Consider the following 20,803-nt stretch of genomic DNA (forward strand, 5'->3'; position numbering starts at 1 on the left):
GTCTTTAGTGCACTGAGATGTCTGCTGAGTCAAAGGGAATACCTGTCCACATCCAATATCATTCAAATGGTGGAGTTTATTAATATCTGAAGTTGCACATCATATCTTATTGTCAGATACAACAATTTGAGGGAGTTAAGCTGTAATAAGAAGAAATGGCTTTGTGGGAAGAGGCTCTCTAATTCTTGCATGTCGGGGAAAGCTTCACAACTCAACATTTCAGCACAACTGCAACTCAAGCTGACAGCTTAAATACACATCTGCCAAACCAGACCTAAACAAGTGGCACATTACAGACAACACACAGGAAGAAATGGCATCCCTTTAAGTGAGGGGGTGGGGGGGTTGTAAGTAAGACATGAGACTGACAAAAGCAGGGGGAGGTCTGGAAAAAAGGGGGATGAGGAAGATGCGTTACAGTTTTTATATTTAAAAATTTTAAATGAGACTTAAGCTGCTTAATAAAAGATACAAGAAGAGTGTGTGTACATATGTGTCTTTATAGGACACTGGCCTTTTTCTTACCTCTCTTTGGGCTGGCCGAGTCCATGTTTTCCCAGCAGGTGTGTGTTCAAATGTTTCTTCATCACAAATGCCCACCTGCAGCATGAGCAGAAAAAAAAGTTAATGATGAACCAGACAAAGGTGGGCAATTCTGCTGGGCATTTTCAATTTTACACTTGCCCTGAATGTTAGCTAATGTAGCTAACAAGAAAGGGACGTTTATGATGAGTAAGTAATAAGCATATTTTAAAATGCTGTACGCTTTTGCTTAGATTTACAAGGACTAGGAACAGGACAAGGAACAACAACAACAAACACCTCATTAATCAACTAATTATTGGGATGACCGAATGTCAAAAGGCCCCATCCCTACTTCCAACACAGTGTCTCTTAGACTGTGAAGCAGAAACTCTGATTTGAACTTTCTCTAACTGTTTAAAATAAGACTAAAAGAGTATCTGTACTACCAAGTGACACAAAAATCCATGATGGTTACATTTGATTACATTAGATGATTACACTTCCATAAAATTGGTTGAAATAATCACTATAATCAATATATGTAGTATTATACTTAAAAATAAATTAGGAAAAGAGATAGAAAACCTTTATTGTCATCATGGTTCCAAAAAAATGGTCACTACATAGCCATGCTCTTGATCTCAGCTACATAGAGGAGTTCTTCAAAAGCATGTGTAAAATGTGATAAATTAATTATAATTAACAAAAAAATAAAATAAAATCAACCCTGATGAAGTCTCCAGAATACAGAAGGACAGAAGTTCCTGCAGTTTCACAACATCTGACTGTCACCAGGAAATACATACATCACACATGGCACCCAAGGTGGAAAAAGTCACTGGCCCCCTTAGAAAAAAATGGAAAATGCCAACAATATATCAGTACTTTATGAATTCTTGTTGCTAAATGTGCAAGTTCCTACATTCTCTCCATTATGTTAATACACACAGGTACAAATATATACTTTTATAGATGACCAAGATTTTGGACTCAACATGAAAAGTGGTTAATAAATAGCAGCAACAACATTATTATTATTATTAAATGTAGATACCTATGCCTACTAATATAAAACTTAAAAAAACCCCATTTTTTTATAAAAGTCCGACATTGTGTTCAAGTTTTATTTTCATGTTTAGATACCACAAAAAACTTTTCAGTCTTGCACAGCAATGTAGCCATGCGGTGTGACAATCCATGCACAATGAAAAGGTTCTATATGTTTTCAGCAAAATTAAGTCAAGATACAGAGAATGATGAGATTCAGTACCCACTGACCTGTACATCTGTCATTTGTTTTTGCAAAGAGTGTTTCTGGCTTTCTCACATTTATGTCAGTCTTTCCATGCTCTTAGTAGCTTACAGGACTTGCATGTGAAGGAAATCTAGTAAAGTCTGGGTAAAGTTTCCACATCATGCAAGAGCACACAGAGGCTCGTGCAGTTGTACCTTTTTCAGCTTCTATGCATCGGTCTCTAGTTACATGAACACAAAGAACCCCTCCTGCAACAACTGGCGTCTGCTGCAATCTGTCCTTAAGGCCACTTGGACAACAACTTGAAATAAGACTAAATATTTTCATTTGGTCTTATTTTTATATTTAAATATCTTTTATTTTATAATATTTTCTCATAATAACTATTATTGAGTCTTGGTCATGTTATATGATGTATTACAGTTTCCTCTATACGAAAAAAAAATGAATGAATAAAAATTTAATTAAAACATGCGCGGTAGGGATGATGCTCAGTATATACTTATCAGGCATGTTTTCGAACATTCAACAATTAACCATTTACTCACTAGGAGGCTCTATGTCACTCCAATTCAGCAGAACTGTAGTACACAACCTATTTATTCTTGAGTTAATAAAGGCCTTTCAATGCTAATAAACTGTATTTGCACTTCGCATTTTCCATAAGCAATGTCACAGAACATGAAGCCTGAATTTGAGAGGATAGCGAGTGCTCCATCTATAACAAAGGCATTGAGCCTGCAGGGCTCTGCCTCTGGCAGGCAACAATAGGAACTGGCAGGGAACAACAGGAAGTAGCAGCATGACCCAGCTCCAGTCCACTGTAGACTGTATGGCCAGCTCTCGGTGGATGCTCTCTCTGTGAGCCAGCAGTGTTCAATATCATGTTGCTACCCCTGAGGTCTATAATGATGATGTGGAAGGCTCTGAAGGATTCATGATACAGTGTGAACTGTACTTTGCTAACCAGCCTCCTATGTCTGACCATGCAAGGGTGGCCTTCATCATAAGTTGACTCACAGTGAGGGCTAAACTCTGGCGAACCACCTTGGTAGCCAGCGACCCTACCCTGATGAACTGCTATTCTTCTGACTTTGTACAAAAATTCAATGAGGTATTTCACCACCCAAAGCAGGGTAGGGAATGCGGTCGAGTTTTGCTTTGACAGGGTAGCCTTGCTTTGGCACCAATATGGTGCCTGCCCTGCAGCCAACTATGCCCTGGAATACCAAATGCTGGCTGCCGCCTTGCATTGGAATGATGCTGCACTTGGGTACATGTGCATCGAGGGACTGAAAGGGGAACTCCAGACAGAGCTAGCCTGCTGCTTAACAAGATCGTCCACATGGCAATCACATATGATCATCTCCTGGATGAAAAACATCAGTTCCTTTGGCAACAATCTCTTCCACAGGTGTCTTGTAGTCCAGTGCAAGAGGAGACAGTCCATGCTGAACCCATGAAGCCTCTCCCACCTCTACCGCAGTAGACACAGTGGTGTTGCTCTTCCAGCACATCTTCTGGCAATTCAGACTGCCAGAGGACATTGTCGTAGACCAGGGAGTCCAATTCAAGTCAAAGGTCTGGAGGGAATTCTGTGTAAACTCAGCATTACAGTGAGCCTCATTTCTAGGTATCATTCCCAAGCTAACAGGCAGGCAGAGAGAGCTAACCAGGAACTGGGCAAGTTTCTGAAACTGTACTGCCAGGAATACCTAAAATCCTGGAGTGCCAACCTGCCATGAGTGCAATACACCCAGAACTCTCTTCACCATTCAGGAACAGGGTTTCCATCATTTGAGTGCTTCCTGGAGTTCAAGCCACAATGCAATCCCTCCTCCTCTGACCATTTGGCAGTCCAAGCCAGTTTCAAAGAGAGCATGAGCGTTTGGGAGAGAACACTTTGACTACTCCAAGTCGCTATCACTGCATTCAAAAGAAAGGTGGATCGAAGGTGAGGCAAAACACCTACCTAACAGCCAGGGGAAGAATTGTGGGTGGCTACAAAAGACGGCCCGTCAGTAAACTGCAGTCAAGCTACACTATGTCAATGAGGTCACATACTGGGTCTGCTTACCCAGGAAGATCAGGACATTGTTGGCAAGTCACGTGTCCACTCAAAGTTACAGGTGGCTCTTTGACTCCTCCACCTCCTCTCAACACAGACAAAGGACCTGCCTATGTGGTGAGCTCATTACTGAACTTCCACTGTGCCCATCCATCCAGGCCCACTCCTTGCCATCCAGGCCACCCTCATACTCAATCAGTGGCTCAGTGGTCCCATAGGCAGGGGGTACTGACAGGGTCCGGTCAGCACCCAGGCAGAATCACACACCCACATCTTCATACACACCTCAATCACATGCTCAACTCCTCCCTCGCTCCCAATCCCCTCATGATGTCACCAAACCATGCACACCTGTCATTTGTAAACATCATTATTTAACCCCAGAGAAACATGCCTTCAGTACTTTGCATTTGCCTTTTCCTATTTATTTACACATCGACCACGTCTTTTTAAACACACTTTTAAAAAATCATTCCATATAAGATAACTTCAGATTTTGTTATTGGGCATTTTTGAGAGGTCTAGGACACCTAGTGGAAAAAATATTATGTAGCTCCTAATACTTTAATGTATATCCTCAAAACTGTTCACTTTATCGCACCCTAGTGAATCAGGAAATGAAGAGCATATAGCATCCACACAGACATTATAAACCCCAAAAATAAAAGGTGCCTTTTGTTCCTGGATGTGAATATTTTAGCCCAAGTGTCTACTTCAATTTGAATTCTGAATGATCATTGTGCTATATGTACAATTTCAGATGACTAGTGTTAAAGTGAACAAGTACAACTCTTAAAAATTTGCTTAAAATTGGAAGTGCACTCAGAGGTTAATAAGTTAATAAATGCCTTTCTCAAATTTCAACCATTCTTCACTCTCTCCCTGTGAGATTTCAAAGTTTATTTTCTCATTCCTGGTGCTTTATTCTCTAGACATGATGTAATGGAAATGCAGTGCTTCTTTTGTAAATTTTCCACACAGCAACAACTGGCAAGCTGACTGAGGTTTTTCCTGCAATTTTAATAAAACACTTTAAGACATTTTAAAACACTTTTGTATTATCTGTTTTTGTATGTACTTTAATTTTCACTATAATAATGTAAATGTATACCTCAGTCAACTCAACAGCCAAATGGAACCAATTTAAACCAACTGGCAACTTTTAAAATGACAGTCTACCCTCTTTAACTAAAAAAGGTTATACAGGTGTTATGCAAATGTTTAAAAATCTGTATATGATAAAATACAACTGTGGCAATTTATTTATTGACGCTTTACTTATACATTCTTAATAATTACTTTTAATTACTTTTGTATACAAGTTTACATTTACAGATTTTTAATCAATCTGTTAGTCCGTGTTAATGTGTCAAGTAAAATACATAGAAATCTGTCATTACATGGTAAAAACTCCTTAGTGTCAAAGACCTCACTAAAATATCAGTTACACAGCAGTCATTCATCTCGTTGTCATGACAGTACAGGACATGCTAGGGAGTATCTTTTAAAATTCCACTTTTTTGTTCAGTTTTACATGATCAGGCAAGCTGTGCAATATCATCAGCATTATACCAACCGACATAGCAAAAAAATATCACTGAGCTGCAAAGTCAGTTGTCATAATAAGCAATGTCATTTCTCTCCATTGAGTGAGAGGACATCTTAATGTCACCAGAAATCTGTCACTTGACAAAGCTTATGCCAACTGGCAATCAAAGTTGCCAAAACCTGCTTATAACCACTAACGGATATTAGAATAAACATTTATAAATATGTATACTTATGTCAGTTGTGATGATGGTCTTATGTAGGTGTATGTATCCTAAACTGTGTCCTTCAGTAAAGTGTTAAGATAAACCTAAATGGTTTCTGCAATCCTCCTTTTTTCCTGCATGTTCCATGTCCATGACAATTATTAGGCAAATTATTGCATGATTTTTATTTTATTTACATTTTTGACTTAAGTGCAAACATTTCATATTACATTACAAATATTACATTTCTAGGTTTATTAATTATTGGGAAATTATTACACTATTGGGCCTTCTTCTACATACTGAAGTTAGGTGGCTGTGAAGGGGGAAATCCCTGACCAGGGTTTTTAAGAAAGCCACTACAGAGTCGTCTGCAACATCATCTAGAATATTCTAGAATTCACTCATCATCTCTACATTTATAATCATTTAAATAACAAAGTTGAACAAAATAATATATTTAGAACTAGAACCCCATAAGCCAAACCATGAAGAAGATATGGGGAGGACTGGAGACATGTAAACCAGTTGACAGTTACCTGGCAGCCACTATATTCGAATCCATAGGGGAGAAAGTTGGGAGGCCAAAGCAATTTTGGAGACGATCAGTTGGGAGCGATGCAAAAGAGAGCGACTGCTGGACTGACATGAGCCCAGCTGAAGAAAGCAGTCTAGAACTTAGTCTGTTAGCAGAGTATAGTTGCGGCATACGCTCTCTACTAAGTTTACAGGACTAAGAATAATAATATAGCTAGGTAATCCTTATGTCTCTAAAATAACACAATATTTATTAGCACTGCACCAGAATTTTATTTCTGGTCTTAAGAGGAACAGAACTTTGCTATATGTTGGCAATCTATTATTTAAACGTTTAACACACATTAAGCCTTTGCAGTTTCAATGACTTAAACCATTGGACACCTTGGCTGTGCAATCACCAATTTTAAATCTGTAAACTGCCCTGTAAGGGGGACAACATAAGACACATTTTTATGTCTTGTGGCACAAATTTGTTTTCATACATTATATGTTGGGGATATGTTGGGGGGGGGGGGGGGGGGGGATCCCACTTGCCCCACTGCAATCACAGAAGACACTTGTGGAAAGTGTCACTATATGTTCAGTTTTATGTCATTAAAGGAGAAACCTTGTCTAATAAGTGTGGCAAGATATTTTAAACCATTTATTACTATTACTTTTCATATTTTTCTACTGGGAACACCTATTACAGAATTAAAGAATGAATGTCACAAGCAATAACACTGACAAAATTTTAATTAAGTGATGTTCTTAGATGCGTTCTTCATTTAAAACTGGGCATTTTTGAAAATCTTAATATTTATCACAGAATTCCTATTGGAGACATTTGGTTCTCACCATTAAGCAGTAATTGTCAAAGGGTTAAAAGGTAATAAACCTCAGAACTTCACACCTTTATTTGGACTTTATAACAGTTTTGTAACAGAAGATGAATAAATTATTCCTTTTACAAGGTACTTTTTCTTCAAGTGGTCATGCTGTTGTGCACCTGTGTATTCTTAGAAGACCTCAGTGTAAAATGTTTCTTTACTTTGGAAAACTTCTCTTGGGTCCTCTGAAATCTTCTGCAGGTGACTCTTTTTGTTATCAGCATTATCAATTAGTTGTTGTAGCCCTAATCTCTCACACACACACACAATATTTTGGGAATTGTAGAACTGAATCATCAAATTGTTGTGACAAAAACTGAATTCACAAACAGTGCCTCAAATGTAATAGTTCCTTTAGAATATCCAGACATGGGTACAATACCCAGTAAGCTACATGATGAAAACAATGGAATGACTCAGATACCAAAAAATGAAAGGCCATACAGGCCACAAAAGTCAAAGAAATATTATTCTCATCTAAAGAAATTTGACCAAACACTGGGCTCCAGTGTACATAATGAGTGTGCATAAAGTACACATAATGACAATAAAACATGGCAAACATTTATGTCACCAGATTTTCACCACTGAATCCTTTCAATCTCTGAATCACACAAAATTACCTTTGGCTGCTCATATCAAATTCAGACCCAACCATAAAGGTTAAAACATAAAACAAGGATAAACCACTATGGGAGAAAACAAGCATAAAATCAAATTGTCCAATGTGGCTGTCTGTTGATTCACTCCATCATACAAGGTGGTGGTGTATGTGTGAGAGTGTGTGCATGTGCAATGTTTATTTACACAAATAACATCCTACCAGCAGGAGCATTTGTACAGCATCATGAAGGAGGCAGACACGGTCTGCTCTCATGCAGACAGATGTGTGTGTGTGTGTGTGTGTCTGTGTGTGTGACCTTGAGTTCTGTTACAGAGATGCAAAAACCTGATGATCACTGAGCTCCCAACTGTCACAAACAATGAGCAATATGCATAGTGTGGGCTTGCTTGTGCTACAGCCTGGACACAATGTAAATCAGTTCTTCAGCCTCCACACAGCAGCACACCTGGCCTAGCTCCAGGGAAGCAGTAATTGGCAACACTTCATTCTCTCTGACCTGTCGATGCTGCTACAGCTGAAAATGCTCTACTCACTGTAAAGTGTGTTTCTTTCATTTCATTTGTTGAAGGAATAGAAATCAAGCAAAACAGTTACAGGAAAATGTATAATTGCTGAGAAGTAATAGGTGTAGCTCTGGTTGAATGCCATGACAGATCTGTCAAAATGAAAATAAAGTGATTGTAAACAAAGAGGAGGAGACTAAGTTCATTGCACAATAGAGAGAAAAAAAAAGATGAGCAACTTCTGGAGAGACAGCTGTACTTCAGTATTCAGCATAAAGGTAAACAAACCTTAATTGTCACGTTTCACTTTTACAGTACTGATGACACTCAGTAGGAGCTCAAACTGTAAACTACACTCAACAAAAAATGTAACATGTAAATGGGTCTATGTAGTGTTTTCTGGCTCTCCTATTGTGCCATGCTCCTCCTTCCAGCCTCACATCAGTGTGAATGGAGTTTCCTACACAGGGCAGGGTCTGCAGTAACCAAACTTTTGCCTTTGTTTTACCAGTAAATTGCTCCTTATGATTTTGGATTTATACATATAGGCCCATCACCCTGGTGCTTTCACTTGCAGTAGAAAACCACATTATGGACCCAGCACAATCATTTGACATGACCACTGAGAGTCCCATTAAACTGAAAACTACATTTTCAGAAAATGTCAGAATTGGCATGCATTTCACAAACAACAGTGTAAGAAAGAGGAGCTTTGGTGTCTTGTTATTGTATCTTTTTAAAAAAATAATTAAAGATACAAAAAAAAAAAGAAAAAAACAAACTATCATACACAATAGAAGAGCGGTACAGAATACCACTGCTGACTGCCAAGCCATCAACATCAGCGACGGGTGTGGGTTAGGATACTGCCAGGCAGCCAAAACCTAGACAGGAGCAACTGAGGGTTAAGGGCCTTCCTCAGGGGTCCAACAGTGGCAACCCAGCAGTGGCGGGGTTTGAACCAGCAACCTCCCATTCACAAGTCAAGCACCCCAACCACTAGGTCACCACCGCTCTAACAAACAAACATAAACCACATCTACCTTACTGGACACTTACGGACATGAAAATGGTTCTAGCTGTAAATATGTGCACTGGGTCTTGACTACATCCTACCATGGGAGTGTCTGGGCATGCCCTGCTTTTTTCTTTTTTCCATCCAACTCCCAGTCACCTCATTTTTCATGGCCCTATCTTTATATTTTCTATTATCCTCCTTTGAAAAATGTGACCACTAGGAGCATTAAGGCCTAACTCAAAGCACACTAGTACCACACTTTTACTGGATACCGACTGACATAGTTTACATACTCCTTTTTAATCAATCAACTAAATGCTTGAAAAAAAATCATTTTTGCTTCTCTATATATTTTTCTTGCCTGCCTAGCATACAACCATCACCTACTATATAAAAATACAATAGCTTGTAGAATGCATGTAGACTTTGTACAGTTCAATATAGCTTTGAAATAATATTCAGATAACACATACTCACACATGGTCCTGTGGCCAGAAACTTACCAGTGACAAAGAGATAGATAGAGTTTTCATCAAAGGTTATTTATAGGCTAATAAATACGCTAATTAAAGAACCAGCTGAAAATCACATCACAGCAGTAAGATAGATGTGTAATGTGTTGTGAACAGTAGGTTCCAGTTTCTGAGCTTTTTCCTGATCTAACACACAGTTTGCATCCTACTCTCATGTCATACAGCAGTACAACACAGATCGAGCGATACAAAACCAAAAACACTAAAGCATCTGGAAGCATCATAACTGGAATTTTTTGATGAACCATGGTGCAGGCTATAGGGTTCAACATATACTTAGTAGTACAAATTTTAAAGGTTACATTTGCTTCATCAGTATCTATTGCTGATTTATTGCAATCAGAAATAACATTTCAGAAATGCAATAAATACTGGTACACTTGATAAATATGAAAAAGGCTATGCAAAGGGTATTACTAAGATACCAACATCTTGCCTTGGATAACAGCCTTTCTGATATCTTATTATAAATGGCTGCCCATCATCTAAAACTGAATCTCAGCAAGACAAAGCTGATCTGGCAATCTCCTTTGAGAATTCTCTAATCACACCATCTAAAAGTGCAAGAAGCATCTGTGTGGCACCAGACAACCATTTATCTTCCTTTGTCCATATTACTAGCAAGAATCAGATATTCAAGTTTTCCTTGTATAACATCAAGATGGCTTTTAGAAAAGCCATTTGATTGTCCAGCCCCCATCACCTCAAAACTAGACTACTACAAGTCATTCTTCACAGAAAAACTAAAGCCTTGCAGATGATCCAGAATGCAGTTGCATGACTCCTTCAAAGTTCAGCTGCATTCTCACCAGTGGCTTCTTGTAGATGCCCAAATTATATTTAAAACCCCATGCCTTGCCTACAAAGCAATGTAAACTGTGCTACCAGCACATTTCACTTTCCCAGTTCAACATTCTGTATGATGCATGTGGTGTTCATGCTAAATTGCCCAAAATACGGTTCCCCTCTTAAATAACCTATAGATTACTACGTTATAACAGATTAAATTATAACCTAGATTACCAAATTAGGTTATACACTAGATTTTGTCCAAGTCAACTTCATAGACCTTCTGTTTAATATTTATGCCATCTTGCAAGGATCCAACTGTTTTTCTGTGGGTGATTCTGGAAAATAGCTCCTTTTTAGGTGCTGCTGCATCAAGAACTGTAAATATTTTTTATTAATAATGTAATTGCCTAACAAAATAAATAAACACATTACTTAATGTTTTTAAAAATGTATTATTTTATTTGGATTAAAAAAAATCACCTCACCTTTGTGAATGACTGCTCTCACAGTTTGCTGAATTTTGCACCCAGCCACTGCATAATGGGTCCAATCCGATCCTATTGGATTGGTATCGGGTCCAATACTGACATCATTCACTCATCGAACATCAGACAGACAGGGCTGAACCTCTTACTGATCCAGATTCCAGTCTGTAGTTTGCTCTGAACTATGAACCAGCCATAACATAACATATCGCAACATGATACATGTCATCAAACCTTATTCCATTCCATATTTTGCCATGAACCAGCAGCAACATCAGTCTGAGTGTGCGTATAACATTAGCTGTTGGTTTGACTAAAATATCATTTGTTTGGAGATATTTTAGTCCAGAAATGGAGAAAAGCAAGACAGCTACTTGAAAGGTGTGTAAAGCCTGCATGCTGAGGGGTGGATGTACAGTTGAGTCGTACAGTACAACCAATTGAATCAAGCACCTGCAGAGGTTTTATGTGAAAGAGTTCATGCTAGCTATCGGACAGGAAGACACCACCAGGTAACAGACTCTCGCTGATGCTTTCCAGAAACACAACAAACTTCCAGCATAGTTGGTTTTTACTGACTTGATTGCATTTTGGTAGTGAAGATGTTTATTTTTTATGCAGTTTTGCTCTTTATTTTAAAGATTTAATTTTAAAGCCATACACAATTGTTGCTGCTATGAATTGTTCTATTACTTGACCTATTTAGATGATACAGCCAAGATTACTGTTGTGTTTAACATACTAATTTATGGTTAATTAATATTTAATATTTGATATTTAAGATGTTTATTTCAGTTTTGCATTTCAAATATTTTTGTTGAATGAAAATGTTACAAATATGTAGCAGCAACAGCTGTATGTGAAATGTAAAGTAAATAAATTCCTTTGGAATGCAGTTAATTCATTTGTGTATATTTTTTGCTATTTTAATAAGAAGTGCTATGTGGTCTATTTCAACGTCATGATGTAACCTTAAACACAATACCAACAATAATAATGATAATAAAAAGTAAAGGTTTTTGTATTGGAATCTGTGTCGGTATTGGCAGTTGTGTATCAGAACCAGATCAGAACTGCAAAAATGTGGATCAGCCCGTTGCTACTTCAGAACTATGTATGTACTTCAGAAATGAATGTATGCAGTCAATCCAAAAATAATCTTACAACAGTGGATGTCAACCACTAATTAATAAAATAATATTAATATGAATAATATGATTGCTGCAGTTTTACCTGAGCTGCAGCCCCTGCAAAAATACAAATGGAGAAGAGGCTATGGCAGTCACTGCTGACAGCTTATTTATTCATAGATTTTAAAAACAAAGATGAAATCAGCCATGACATAAGAAAATTGTCACTTGGAGTTGCAATTGTACCAAATGTACATTTTACGTAGCCTAATTGGAGGCTATGAATATGTTTTTATACACACACACACACACACACACACACACACACACACACACACACACACACATATATACATACACACATTATTGTGTGAGAGACAGAGAGAGAGCGTGAGTAGCACTTACGCTTGTAGATTCAAAAAAAAAAAAAAAGGCTGGTGACTACTGTTTCATAATGTCCACGTATGTGTGTGGATGTAGTGCATCAAGGTCTGTAACACAGGCTGCTGAATCATATCAATCCATTTCATTTGCCATTAACGTACATTTACCCAAATTTCCCCCCTGAATATCCCTCTTCTTTCTCTTTCCCCTTATGAATATCTTTGCTTCCCAATCACATTGAAACATTTTTGCCAAACAAAAGGTATGCAAATCACATTAATCACTATAGCAGGCACAGGTAACAAAGCATGCTCCTCACAAGATATACATTAATTTTAAAAAACAACAACCAGATATTAGACTCCATCCAGAAAATCTTTAGTTCGCTTTTTTCTTATCATTGTTTCAGATTTTATTTTTTCATCTTCATCAATTACTTGTCTTTTGTCAGATCGTATGATCAGTAAAAACAAAAACACAAAAACTTTCAGTAGTAAAATAAAAGTGGTCAACAAGAAAACATAGTATGTGTGAGTGTTCGTATGTGTGTGTGTGTATGTGTTTGCATCTGGCTGTGCAAGAAAAAAAATATATCTGAGGGCTGGTCAGAGGTCTATTATGGTGAACAAACCCTGGAGTCTTATATGTAACTAGCCTGAGAAAGACATCACCACTCAGCCCAGCTCACTTCCTGTCTTCCTGCCCAACCACTCAACACTGATGACAACACATCGATTTTCCTTCAGCAAGCTGCCAACATGGTGGAATCCATTACAGCTAGCAGCATTCATCCTTCTTGACTGACGGAACTGACAACTGAGTGTACACCCACACAATCACACACAAACACCCACCACCATACCAACAGGTACCCTCCATACTGGTAATCCTATCATCACACCATCAATTCAAGCCATCTCCTGTAGCAAAAATAAAACAAAATGCTAACTACTGCCAATAGTCATGGTGTCTATGTGCCGACTTTTAGATAAGATCAGACCTAGAGCAGCATTTGAAAACATATTGTGCAAAGTACAGCATTATGAAAAGCTGGGCACTTCGCAGGATGTGAGCTTTGCCTTAAAAGGTTAGTTCTGCAAATATATACACACACACACACACACACACACACACACACACACACACACACACACACACACACACACACACACAAACACAGCCTGGCCAAAAAAAAGGTCACACACACTAATATTTCGTTGGACCGCCTTTAGCTTTGATTACGGCACGTATTTGCTGTGGCATAGTTTCCACAAGCTTCTGCAATGTCACAACATTTATTTCTGTCCAGAGCATTAATTTTCCCCCCAAGATCTTGTATTGATGATGGGAGATTTGGACCACTGCACAAAGTCTTTTCCAGAACATCCCAAAGATTCTCAATGGGGTTCACGTCTGGACTCTGTGGTGGCCAATCCATGTGTGAAAATGATGTCTCCTGCTCCCTGAACAACTCTTTCACAATTTGAGCCCGATGAATCCTGGCATTGTCATCTTGGAATATGCCCGTGGCAACAGGGAAGAAAAAAATGCATTGATTGAATAACCTGGTCGCTCAATATATTCAGGTAGTCACCTGATCTCATTCTTTGGGCATACAACATTGCTGAACCTAGACCTGACCAACCACCTTACTGACAAGTGGTTTTCTTAAGGCTACACAGCTGTTTAGTCCCAATCCCTTGAGTTCCCTTCACATTGTGCGTGTGGAAATGCTCTTACTTTCACTATTAAACATATCCCTGAGTTCTACTGTTGTTTTTCTACGATTTGATTTCACCACACGTTTAAGTGATCGCCAATCACGATCATTCAAGATTTTTTTACGACCACATTCCTTCCTCGAAGATGTTTCCCCACTGTCCTTCCACTTTTTAATAATGTGTTGGACAGTTCTTAACCAGATTTTAGTAGTTTCAGCAACTACTTTTTTATTTTCTTTTTTTTTTTACTTTCCTCTGCTTGATGCACGCCAATAATTTGACCCTTCTGAAACAGATTAACAACTTTTCCACGACCACAGGATGTGTCTTTCGACATGGTTCTTTAACAAATGAGAAGCTACTCACTGCATCAGTTAGAGTTAAATAACTTGTTGCCAGCTGAAACAATCACCCATTCAGTACTTATCCAATGGGAGGCTCTTAGCTATTTGCTTAGTTAAATCCAGGTGGTGACCTTTTTTTAGCCAGGCAGTGTATATTTAAACTATTTTCAACTTTCCCAAAGGTAGTCAATCAACCAAGAAATAACTAATGTTGGCTTTTTAGTTTTGCACCAGTACAATGAAGCTAATTTATCTACCCAATATTGGAATTCAATATTCATACACTCACTTCAAACTACATCTCTCTCGCTCTCTCCCTCTCTCTCTCTCACACACACACACACACACACACACACACACACACACACACACACACTCTTGTGTTAAATATATTGCTGTTGAGATGGCCAGAGGAGAACTAAAATGCAGCAAAGCATTACAGACGTCCAGTAAATGGAAGGCACCAAGTCCAGGCACCAAGTCTAAGAATTCTGATAAATAATTACCACCAGTATCACTACTGTGGTTTTAACACCAAGATGCAATGTGCCTCGTCATCAATACCAATTACACACAGAGCAAAGACAGTTCAGTTTGCAAAGAGGCACCTTCTCCTACACCTATCTCTCATCATATTCTGTAAAAGAGTATTTTAGGAAATATGGGATGGAGGAAAATTTAATCACCCAGTTTAACTTGCAATCTAATACACACAATTTAAACGGTATTAAATTGCATTTAAAATATATAGATAAATTAAATACAAACTTGCAAACAGCACATATATGTTCTCCAGAACAAGCTAATGCTACTCAATCAGAACCAATGGCATAGGCATACTCTGCACTGGAGACAGACTGAGATCATCGTCGTGGGAGGGGGGAAATATCACATTGGTCCACTCACCACTTCTGTTAACATTCTCCAGATTGCTAGAGGTGATAATATATAACATAATGAAGCAGAATTTATTTCATACTCATCTCCTTCCCTCAAAAGCACAGAGTAACAATCAGAAAGAGATTACTAGTACAGATCTATTAAAGCCCATTTTCCCCCTTTGGCTGAGCTGCCCCTATAGAGGAAAAAAAAAAGTTTTATCTTTGCTGTTGTGGCTGCATAAATACAAGTAACCTATAATTGATAAAGTTAGATCATTAAACTGCCATATAATTCAATTTTTTATTACTTTTTAATAGAAAGCCTCCATGAGAGACAGAGATGGGATGGTACAGAGCTATGGGAAAAAAAATTATTAAGAAAAAAACAGTGAGACAGAGCAGTTCCCTATGCCTGTCATGTGATACTGTAGCATCCAAATTTGGTTTTGTTGGTGTGTAAAGGCTCCGGGTGATTCTTTTGAAGTTGTGGAAATGATTAACACGTTGCCCTTTTTTACAGCAACAGCCTCTCATGCCTGTGTACTTCCTTGTTAGTACACAAACAAATCCATCTGTATTCTACACTGCAAAAAAAATGCTCCATTAGAAACAAGCCAAAATACATAAAAACTGAATGAATATTATTAGGATAAAGTAAGAAAAAACTGCCAATGCTCTAAGAATTACGAAGATTTCTCTTCAATTGCATAAATATCTAGCGTCTTACAAACCTGAGCTGATCCTAAAACATGAGCAAATTCTTTCAAATTATGTAAATATAGTATTTACATGCTTGAAATGAAACTAATAAAATGCACTTAATTTGTTTTTTTAAAAAAAGTCTTTTAGCTTTCAGCTTTTAGATTTTCTCAGCTTTTATTAAATTCCAACCAGCTCCTTGGCCTGCACATCACCTTAGCTGCCAACCTGCTCTTCGCCAGGTTGGCTTTTCCTATTTTCTTTTTTTTTTTTTTTCTCCCTGTTTTCTTTTGCTGAAACAGGAACTTTTGATTTTCTTCAGATTAATTTTGACTTATTTATTTTTTGTAGTTAAATGAATCAGTATGGCAGCGCATGCAAAAATCAAAAACTGTGTGACTGCATCAAAAACAAATAATTCCACTAAATTCCAGTTGATTCTACCTGCAACAAAAGATAAGGCAAATAAATGCTTCACCTGTGGGGAATATGTATTCTAGAACCAATTATGTTAAATTATTTATAGTAATATAGTAACAAAACCAAAAATGACCCTAGTAAAAAACATCCATTTTAATATCCATTTCCCTAAATCAATAATCACAATCAGAATGAAAAACTGTCAAATCAATATCCAAAATTTTGACCATATCAGATATATTAAAACAGAACCTCCAAATATGTACATACACACAAACACCTCCTTTAAATTCAGCTATATGCAAATGATATGATTAGCTATTAGGTTAGTTACTGACTTTTTATAACGAGACTTATGCAGTTTGTTAGTTGTGGTTAATGTCTATTATCATTTAACGAACAGCAGGACGCAACTTTAAAACAAAGTATGCGACAACCGTAAAGCCAAGCCCAGCCCAGCATTCTCAACTCCCATCACTCTAATAACTAACATATTCCTTTGAATAATATGCATAAGTAAACTGCATATTAGATTAGTAGCACTGGATTACAGCGAGAGCCCTAATGCATCAGTAATGTTTTATGTGTTGGTAAACAAACACACTGCTCCTCAAATTTACGCTTAAAAAAACATGATTTATGCATTAGGTATAGAGGATAATTTAAAACTGTTCTTATTCTGTACTAGCTACATTTCGATGCAGTATGCTGTCCTTTTTTCTATTAGTTATTGGAGGTTATTTTAGTATTTTATTTGGTTAAATTAGTTTCACATCTGGTGTTTTACATGTGCTTTCTAAATAAAATTGAGTGTACTTGAGTACACTCATAGGCCACTTTATTAAGTACACCTATCTTTAATTTTATAGGTACAATTGCAGACTATAGTTGCCATCTGCCATGCTATGCATTCATCACTGGTCAGTTTTAGACTTTTTGTTTTTTTGTTTTTTCCTAGCAAAAAAGTTTTTATAATAAAAGGGGATATAGTGTGTTTTTCACAAGCAGCTAGATAATTTGTTTTGAAAAATAATCCAAGTGGGACTCACCCTGTTTACCCGGAAAGTTACTGCAAATCACACCATCTCCAAATACACATTGTAAATATGTAAACATTTTCACCACCTCCAAATGCATACTATACACATCTTAACACACTTACCATCTCCATATACACACTACAGAATGTTTATGCATGCAAAACCTTGCTCTTAAGCACATTTACAGTAGCTTTTATCCTTAAGGCCTATTCTAAATTTATAAATGCCCACAGTTCACAGAAACAGAAAGATGAGACATGCAAAACAGCACTATGCTACATGAATATTGGTAATACTTAATATAAATCTCTTTATAAAAGATTCATATCATGTACGCGTATATATCTTGCTCATAAATACTTATGACATGTTGAGAATCCCACATGCAGCAGGACATGTGGTACAGTAGCAGTTCCTTTTGGAGTCACCTTTAGTTTAATACGTTCATACGACATATAAACCTACCACCCCCACCCCCAACTACTCATGGCCGTGATGACCTAGAGTAGGCTACATATGAAATGTATAGTAGGCTATGTACGAAACGTGTATGAAAATACGATACTAATCATGTCCCATATTGATTTAATGGCATTTTATTTTTCAATATGGGAAGATACCACATTATAAGGGATGGATGGTAACTCATTTTGACTTGTGAAGTCTCTAATATGAATCTTTTGCTGCCTCAGAAATTGTGCCTGAGGGTATAATAGCTGGTGGCATGGTCAGATCCTCCATTCTGTTGCTTCTCTTCCTGATATTACATTGCCATCAAAGAGAAGGTGAGTCTTGTGAGTGCCTGTGTGTGCTAGTATACATACACTTCACTCTGCTTTTCAACATTCTAGGCTTTAGAGAACGTCTGACCCTTCTACACTGAAATGTGTGTTTATAACAGAAAAAAAAACTGCCTGCCCTGTAATTTCACAAACTCTCATATTGGCAAATCTCTCAATTTTGTGAATTCTGCCAAGTTATAAACACCCAACCGATCCCCGATTCCCCCGATTCTCCACCCCCCGTCACATTATATCTCTTTGCTTGCCTTTACCCATCCTAATGCACTCTGATCTCACATTTAACTGGAGAGGTAATGGCCCACCTCCAGAGATAACAATGCCACACATATAAGCACATATTCTACTCAGGCTAAATGAAGGAGAAAATGGCTATAAATACTGTCATAATTTAGGAGAACAAGTGCACAGAACCAGGAGAAAGAGTGAGGCATAGCTTCAGACTGGAACAGTAATCTACCAGTGGAATCTTTTATTTACTAACCCACTGAGGTGTCTCTTATTTATTTATATATAATTTTTAAACACTTTTTTTTATTATATATTCTTTACACTTACAGTATATTTATATTTTTATATTTTCATTACAAAATGACCAACTTTTTGATTGATTTTTTTTTATCATTCAGACTCATTCAACTAAAATATGGTTCTTTACAATTTTTCAATATCAATAATATCAATGCTCTGAATACCTTCTTGGCATAGGGCCATTTTCAGCTGGCTGTTCTTGTAGGGTACTTCAGTTTGTGTATGTGTATGTGTGTGTGTATGTGTGTCCGCGTGTGTGTGTGTGTGTGTGTGTGTGTGTGTGTGTTTGTGTGACTGCTTTAGTCTAAAATATATTAGTTTTTAACTCTGTTTTATGTTGTAGCAAAATGACACAATATAATCAAGTTTAAACAGAATTAGATCACCTTGTCATGCTGTTATATTCATATCTTGGTTTAACATAAAAACTAAGAACATGTCTACCATTATAAAGGTATAACAGTTTGAAATATTTGCTCTTAGTACTGCCATTCATTTTAATTTAAGCACAATGTAACAATGTAAAGCAACTGTCTCCTTTCAAAGGCAATATCTTACATTTGTGAAAAGTAAAGATCATGAACTACAAGTAAAGAAGGGAGACAAACATTTAACATATGTTTGTCCAAATCTTTAACACTTTAGTCAAACCTGTGTTGTTTTATGGTTCTGAAACCTGGAGAAACACTGTACCTATTGTAAACAAAATCCAGGCTTTCAACAACACTTTCCTCAGGAGAATCCTTCGAATTTTCTGGCCCAAAACGATCAGTAACCAGGATTTGAGGATAAAGACATGCCAGCGGCCAGTCCATGAAGAGATTTCACAGAGACACTGGAGATGGATTGGGCACACACTGCTCAAACCGGCAACTAATATTACATGACAGGTCCTCTCCTGAAACCCCCAGGGAAAAAGAAAGAGAGGTTGGCCAAAACAAACCTGGAGGAGAGAAACAGAGGCAGATTTAAGAAAGAAGGGAAAAACCTGGAAGTAAAATGAGAGAATGGTGCTGGACTAGGAGGCCTGCAGAGATTTTGTGCATGGTCTACGCCCTATGACATGGACGACAGGCTAAAAAAAGAGGAAGAAGAGATGTTTGTCCTTTTAAGGTAATGAGAGTGGTACATGCAGTTTGTGATCTCTACTTTTCACAATTGGCACTATGGACCAACAGCCAATGAAATAGTGACATCTATTGTACACTATGAAAAATATGCTGGGAAACAGACTACTCAGCATCATTTCACCCAAAAAATAGCTGATCACCTACTACACAATGTACCATACGCTACCGTACCAGTGTGATATCACTAATGCACACTAGGCTGCAGAGATACAAATAAACCTTGGCCAACTATATCACATCATGCAGAACAGACAGCAATACTAAACATAAAATTCAGTCAGTACAGTTTACAAATATAGCCATTATCTCCTGGTCTAAGGAAGGCTGCTCAGGTGACGGTGGACTACTACCCAATAGAGCTGGAACTGACTTTACACCCAACCCTAAATTAAAAATTCTAATCCTAAAACTATAGAAATCGGGCCCCAACCTTAAATTTTATAACTAAAGTAAGGGTAACCTTAGAGAACTAGCCTTCACTGTATAACCCTAAAACCTTAACTCTTATTGGACTCTTATCTGTAGCTGAGCAGACGTTGTAACAGCTACACAAGAGAGGGTGAGTTGATCTGCAGTGGACATGAGGCTGTTGGGTAGAGAGTACAGGACGTGTTGCCTTCAACACCATGGCAAGTTACACAGTTCTGAGTAGTGCCAGTCCTCAATATCTCAACCCATTCCTCAGAAACCATGAGACATTTTTGCTCTTTTGCAGCTTCCAGCACAGTTAAACCAGGGCAAACATACTGAATATTT

At 37.6% G+C, this 20,803-nt stretch overlaps 1 protein-coding gene across 3 annotated transcripts in view; it reads right to left on the reverse strand.

Moving 5' to 3' along the window:
- Positions 1-20,803, reverse strand: part of znf407 (zinc finger protein 407) — an 84,460-nt gene that overhangs the window by 46,971 nt on the left and 16,686 nt on the right. For all 3 annotated transcript variants that reach the window (XM_035528654.2, XM_081723454.1, XM_081723455.1), the window contains exon 4: positions 526-600. In XM_035528654.2, coding sequence (XP_035384547.1) covers positions 526-600 — 75 coding nt within the window. The remainder of the gene's footprint in view (positions 1-525; positions 601-20,803) is intronic.

This window comes from Electrophorus electricus, chromosome 11, assembly GCF_041902795.1.
Source record: "Electrophorus electricus isolate QZ-2024a chromosome 11, ASM4190279v1, whole genome shotgun sequence".
NCBI lineage: Eukaryota > Metazoa > Chordata > Actinopteri > Gymnotiformes > Gymnotidae > Electrophorus > Electrophorus electricus.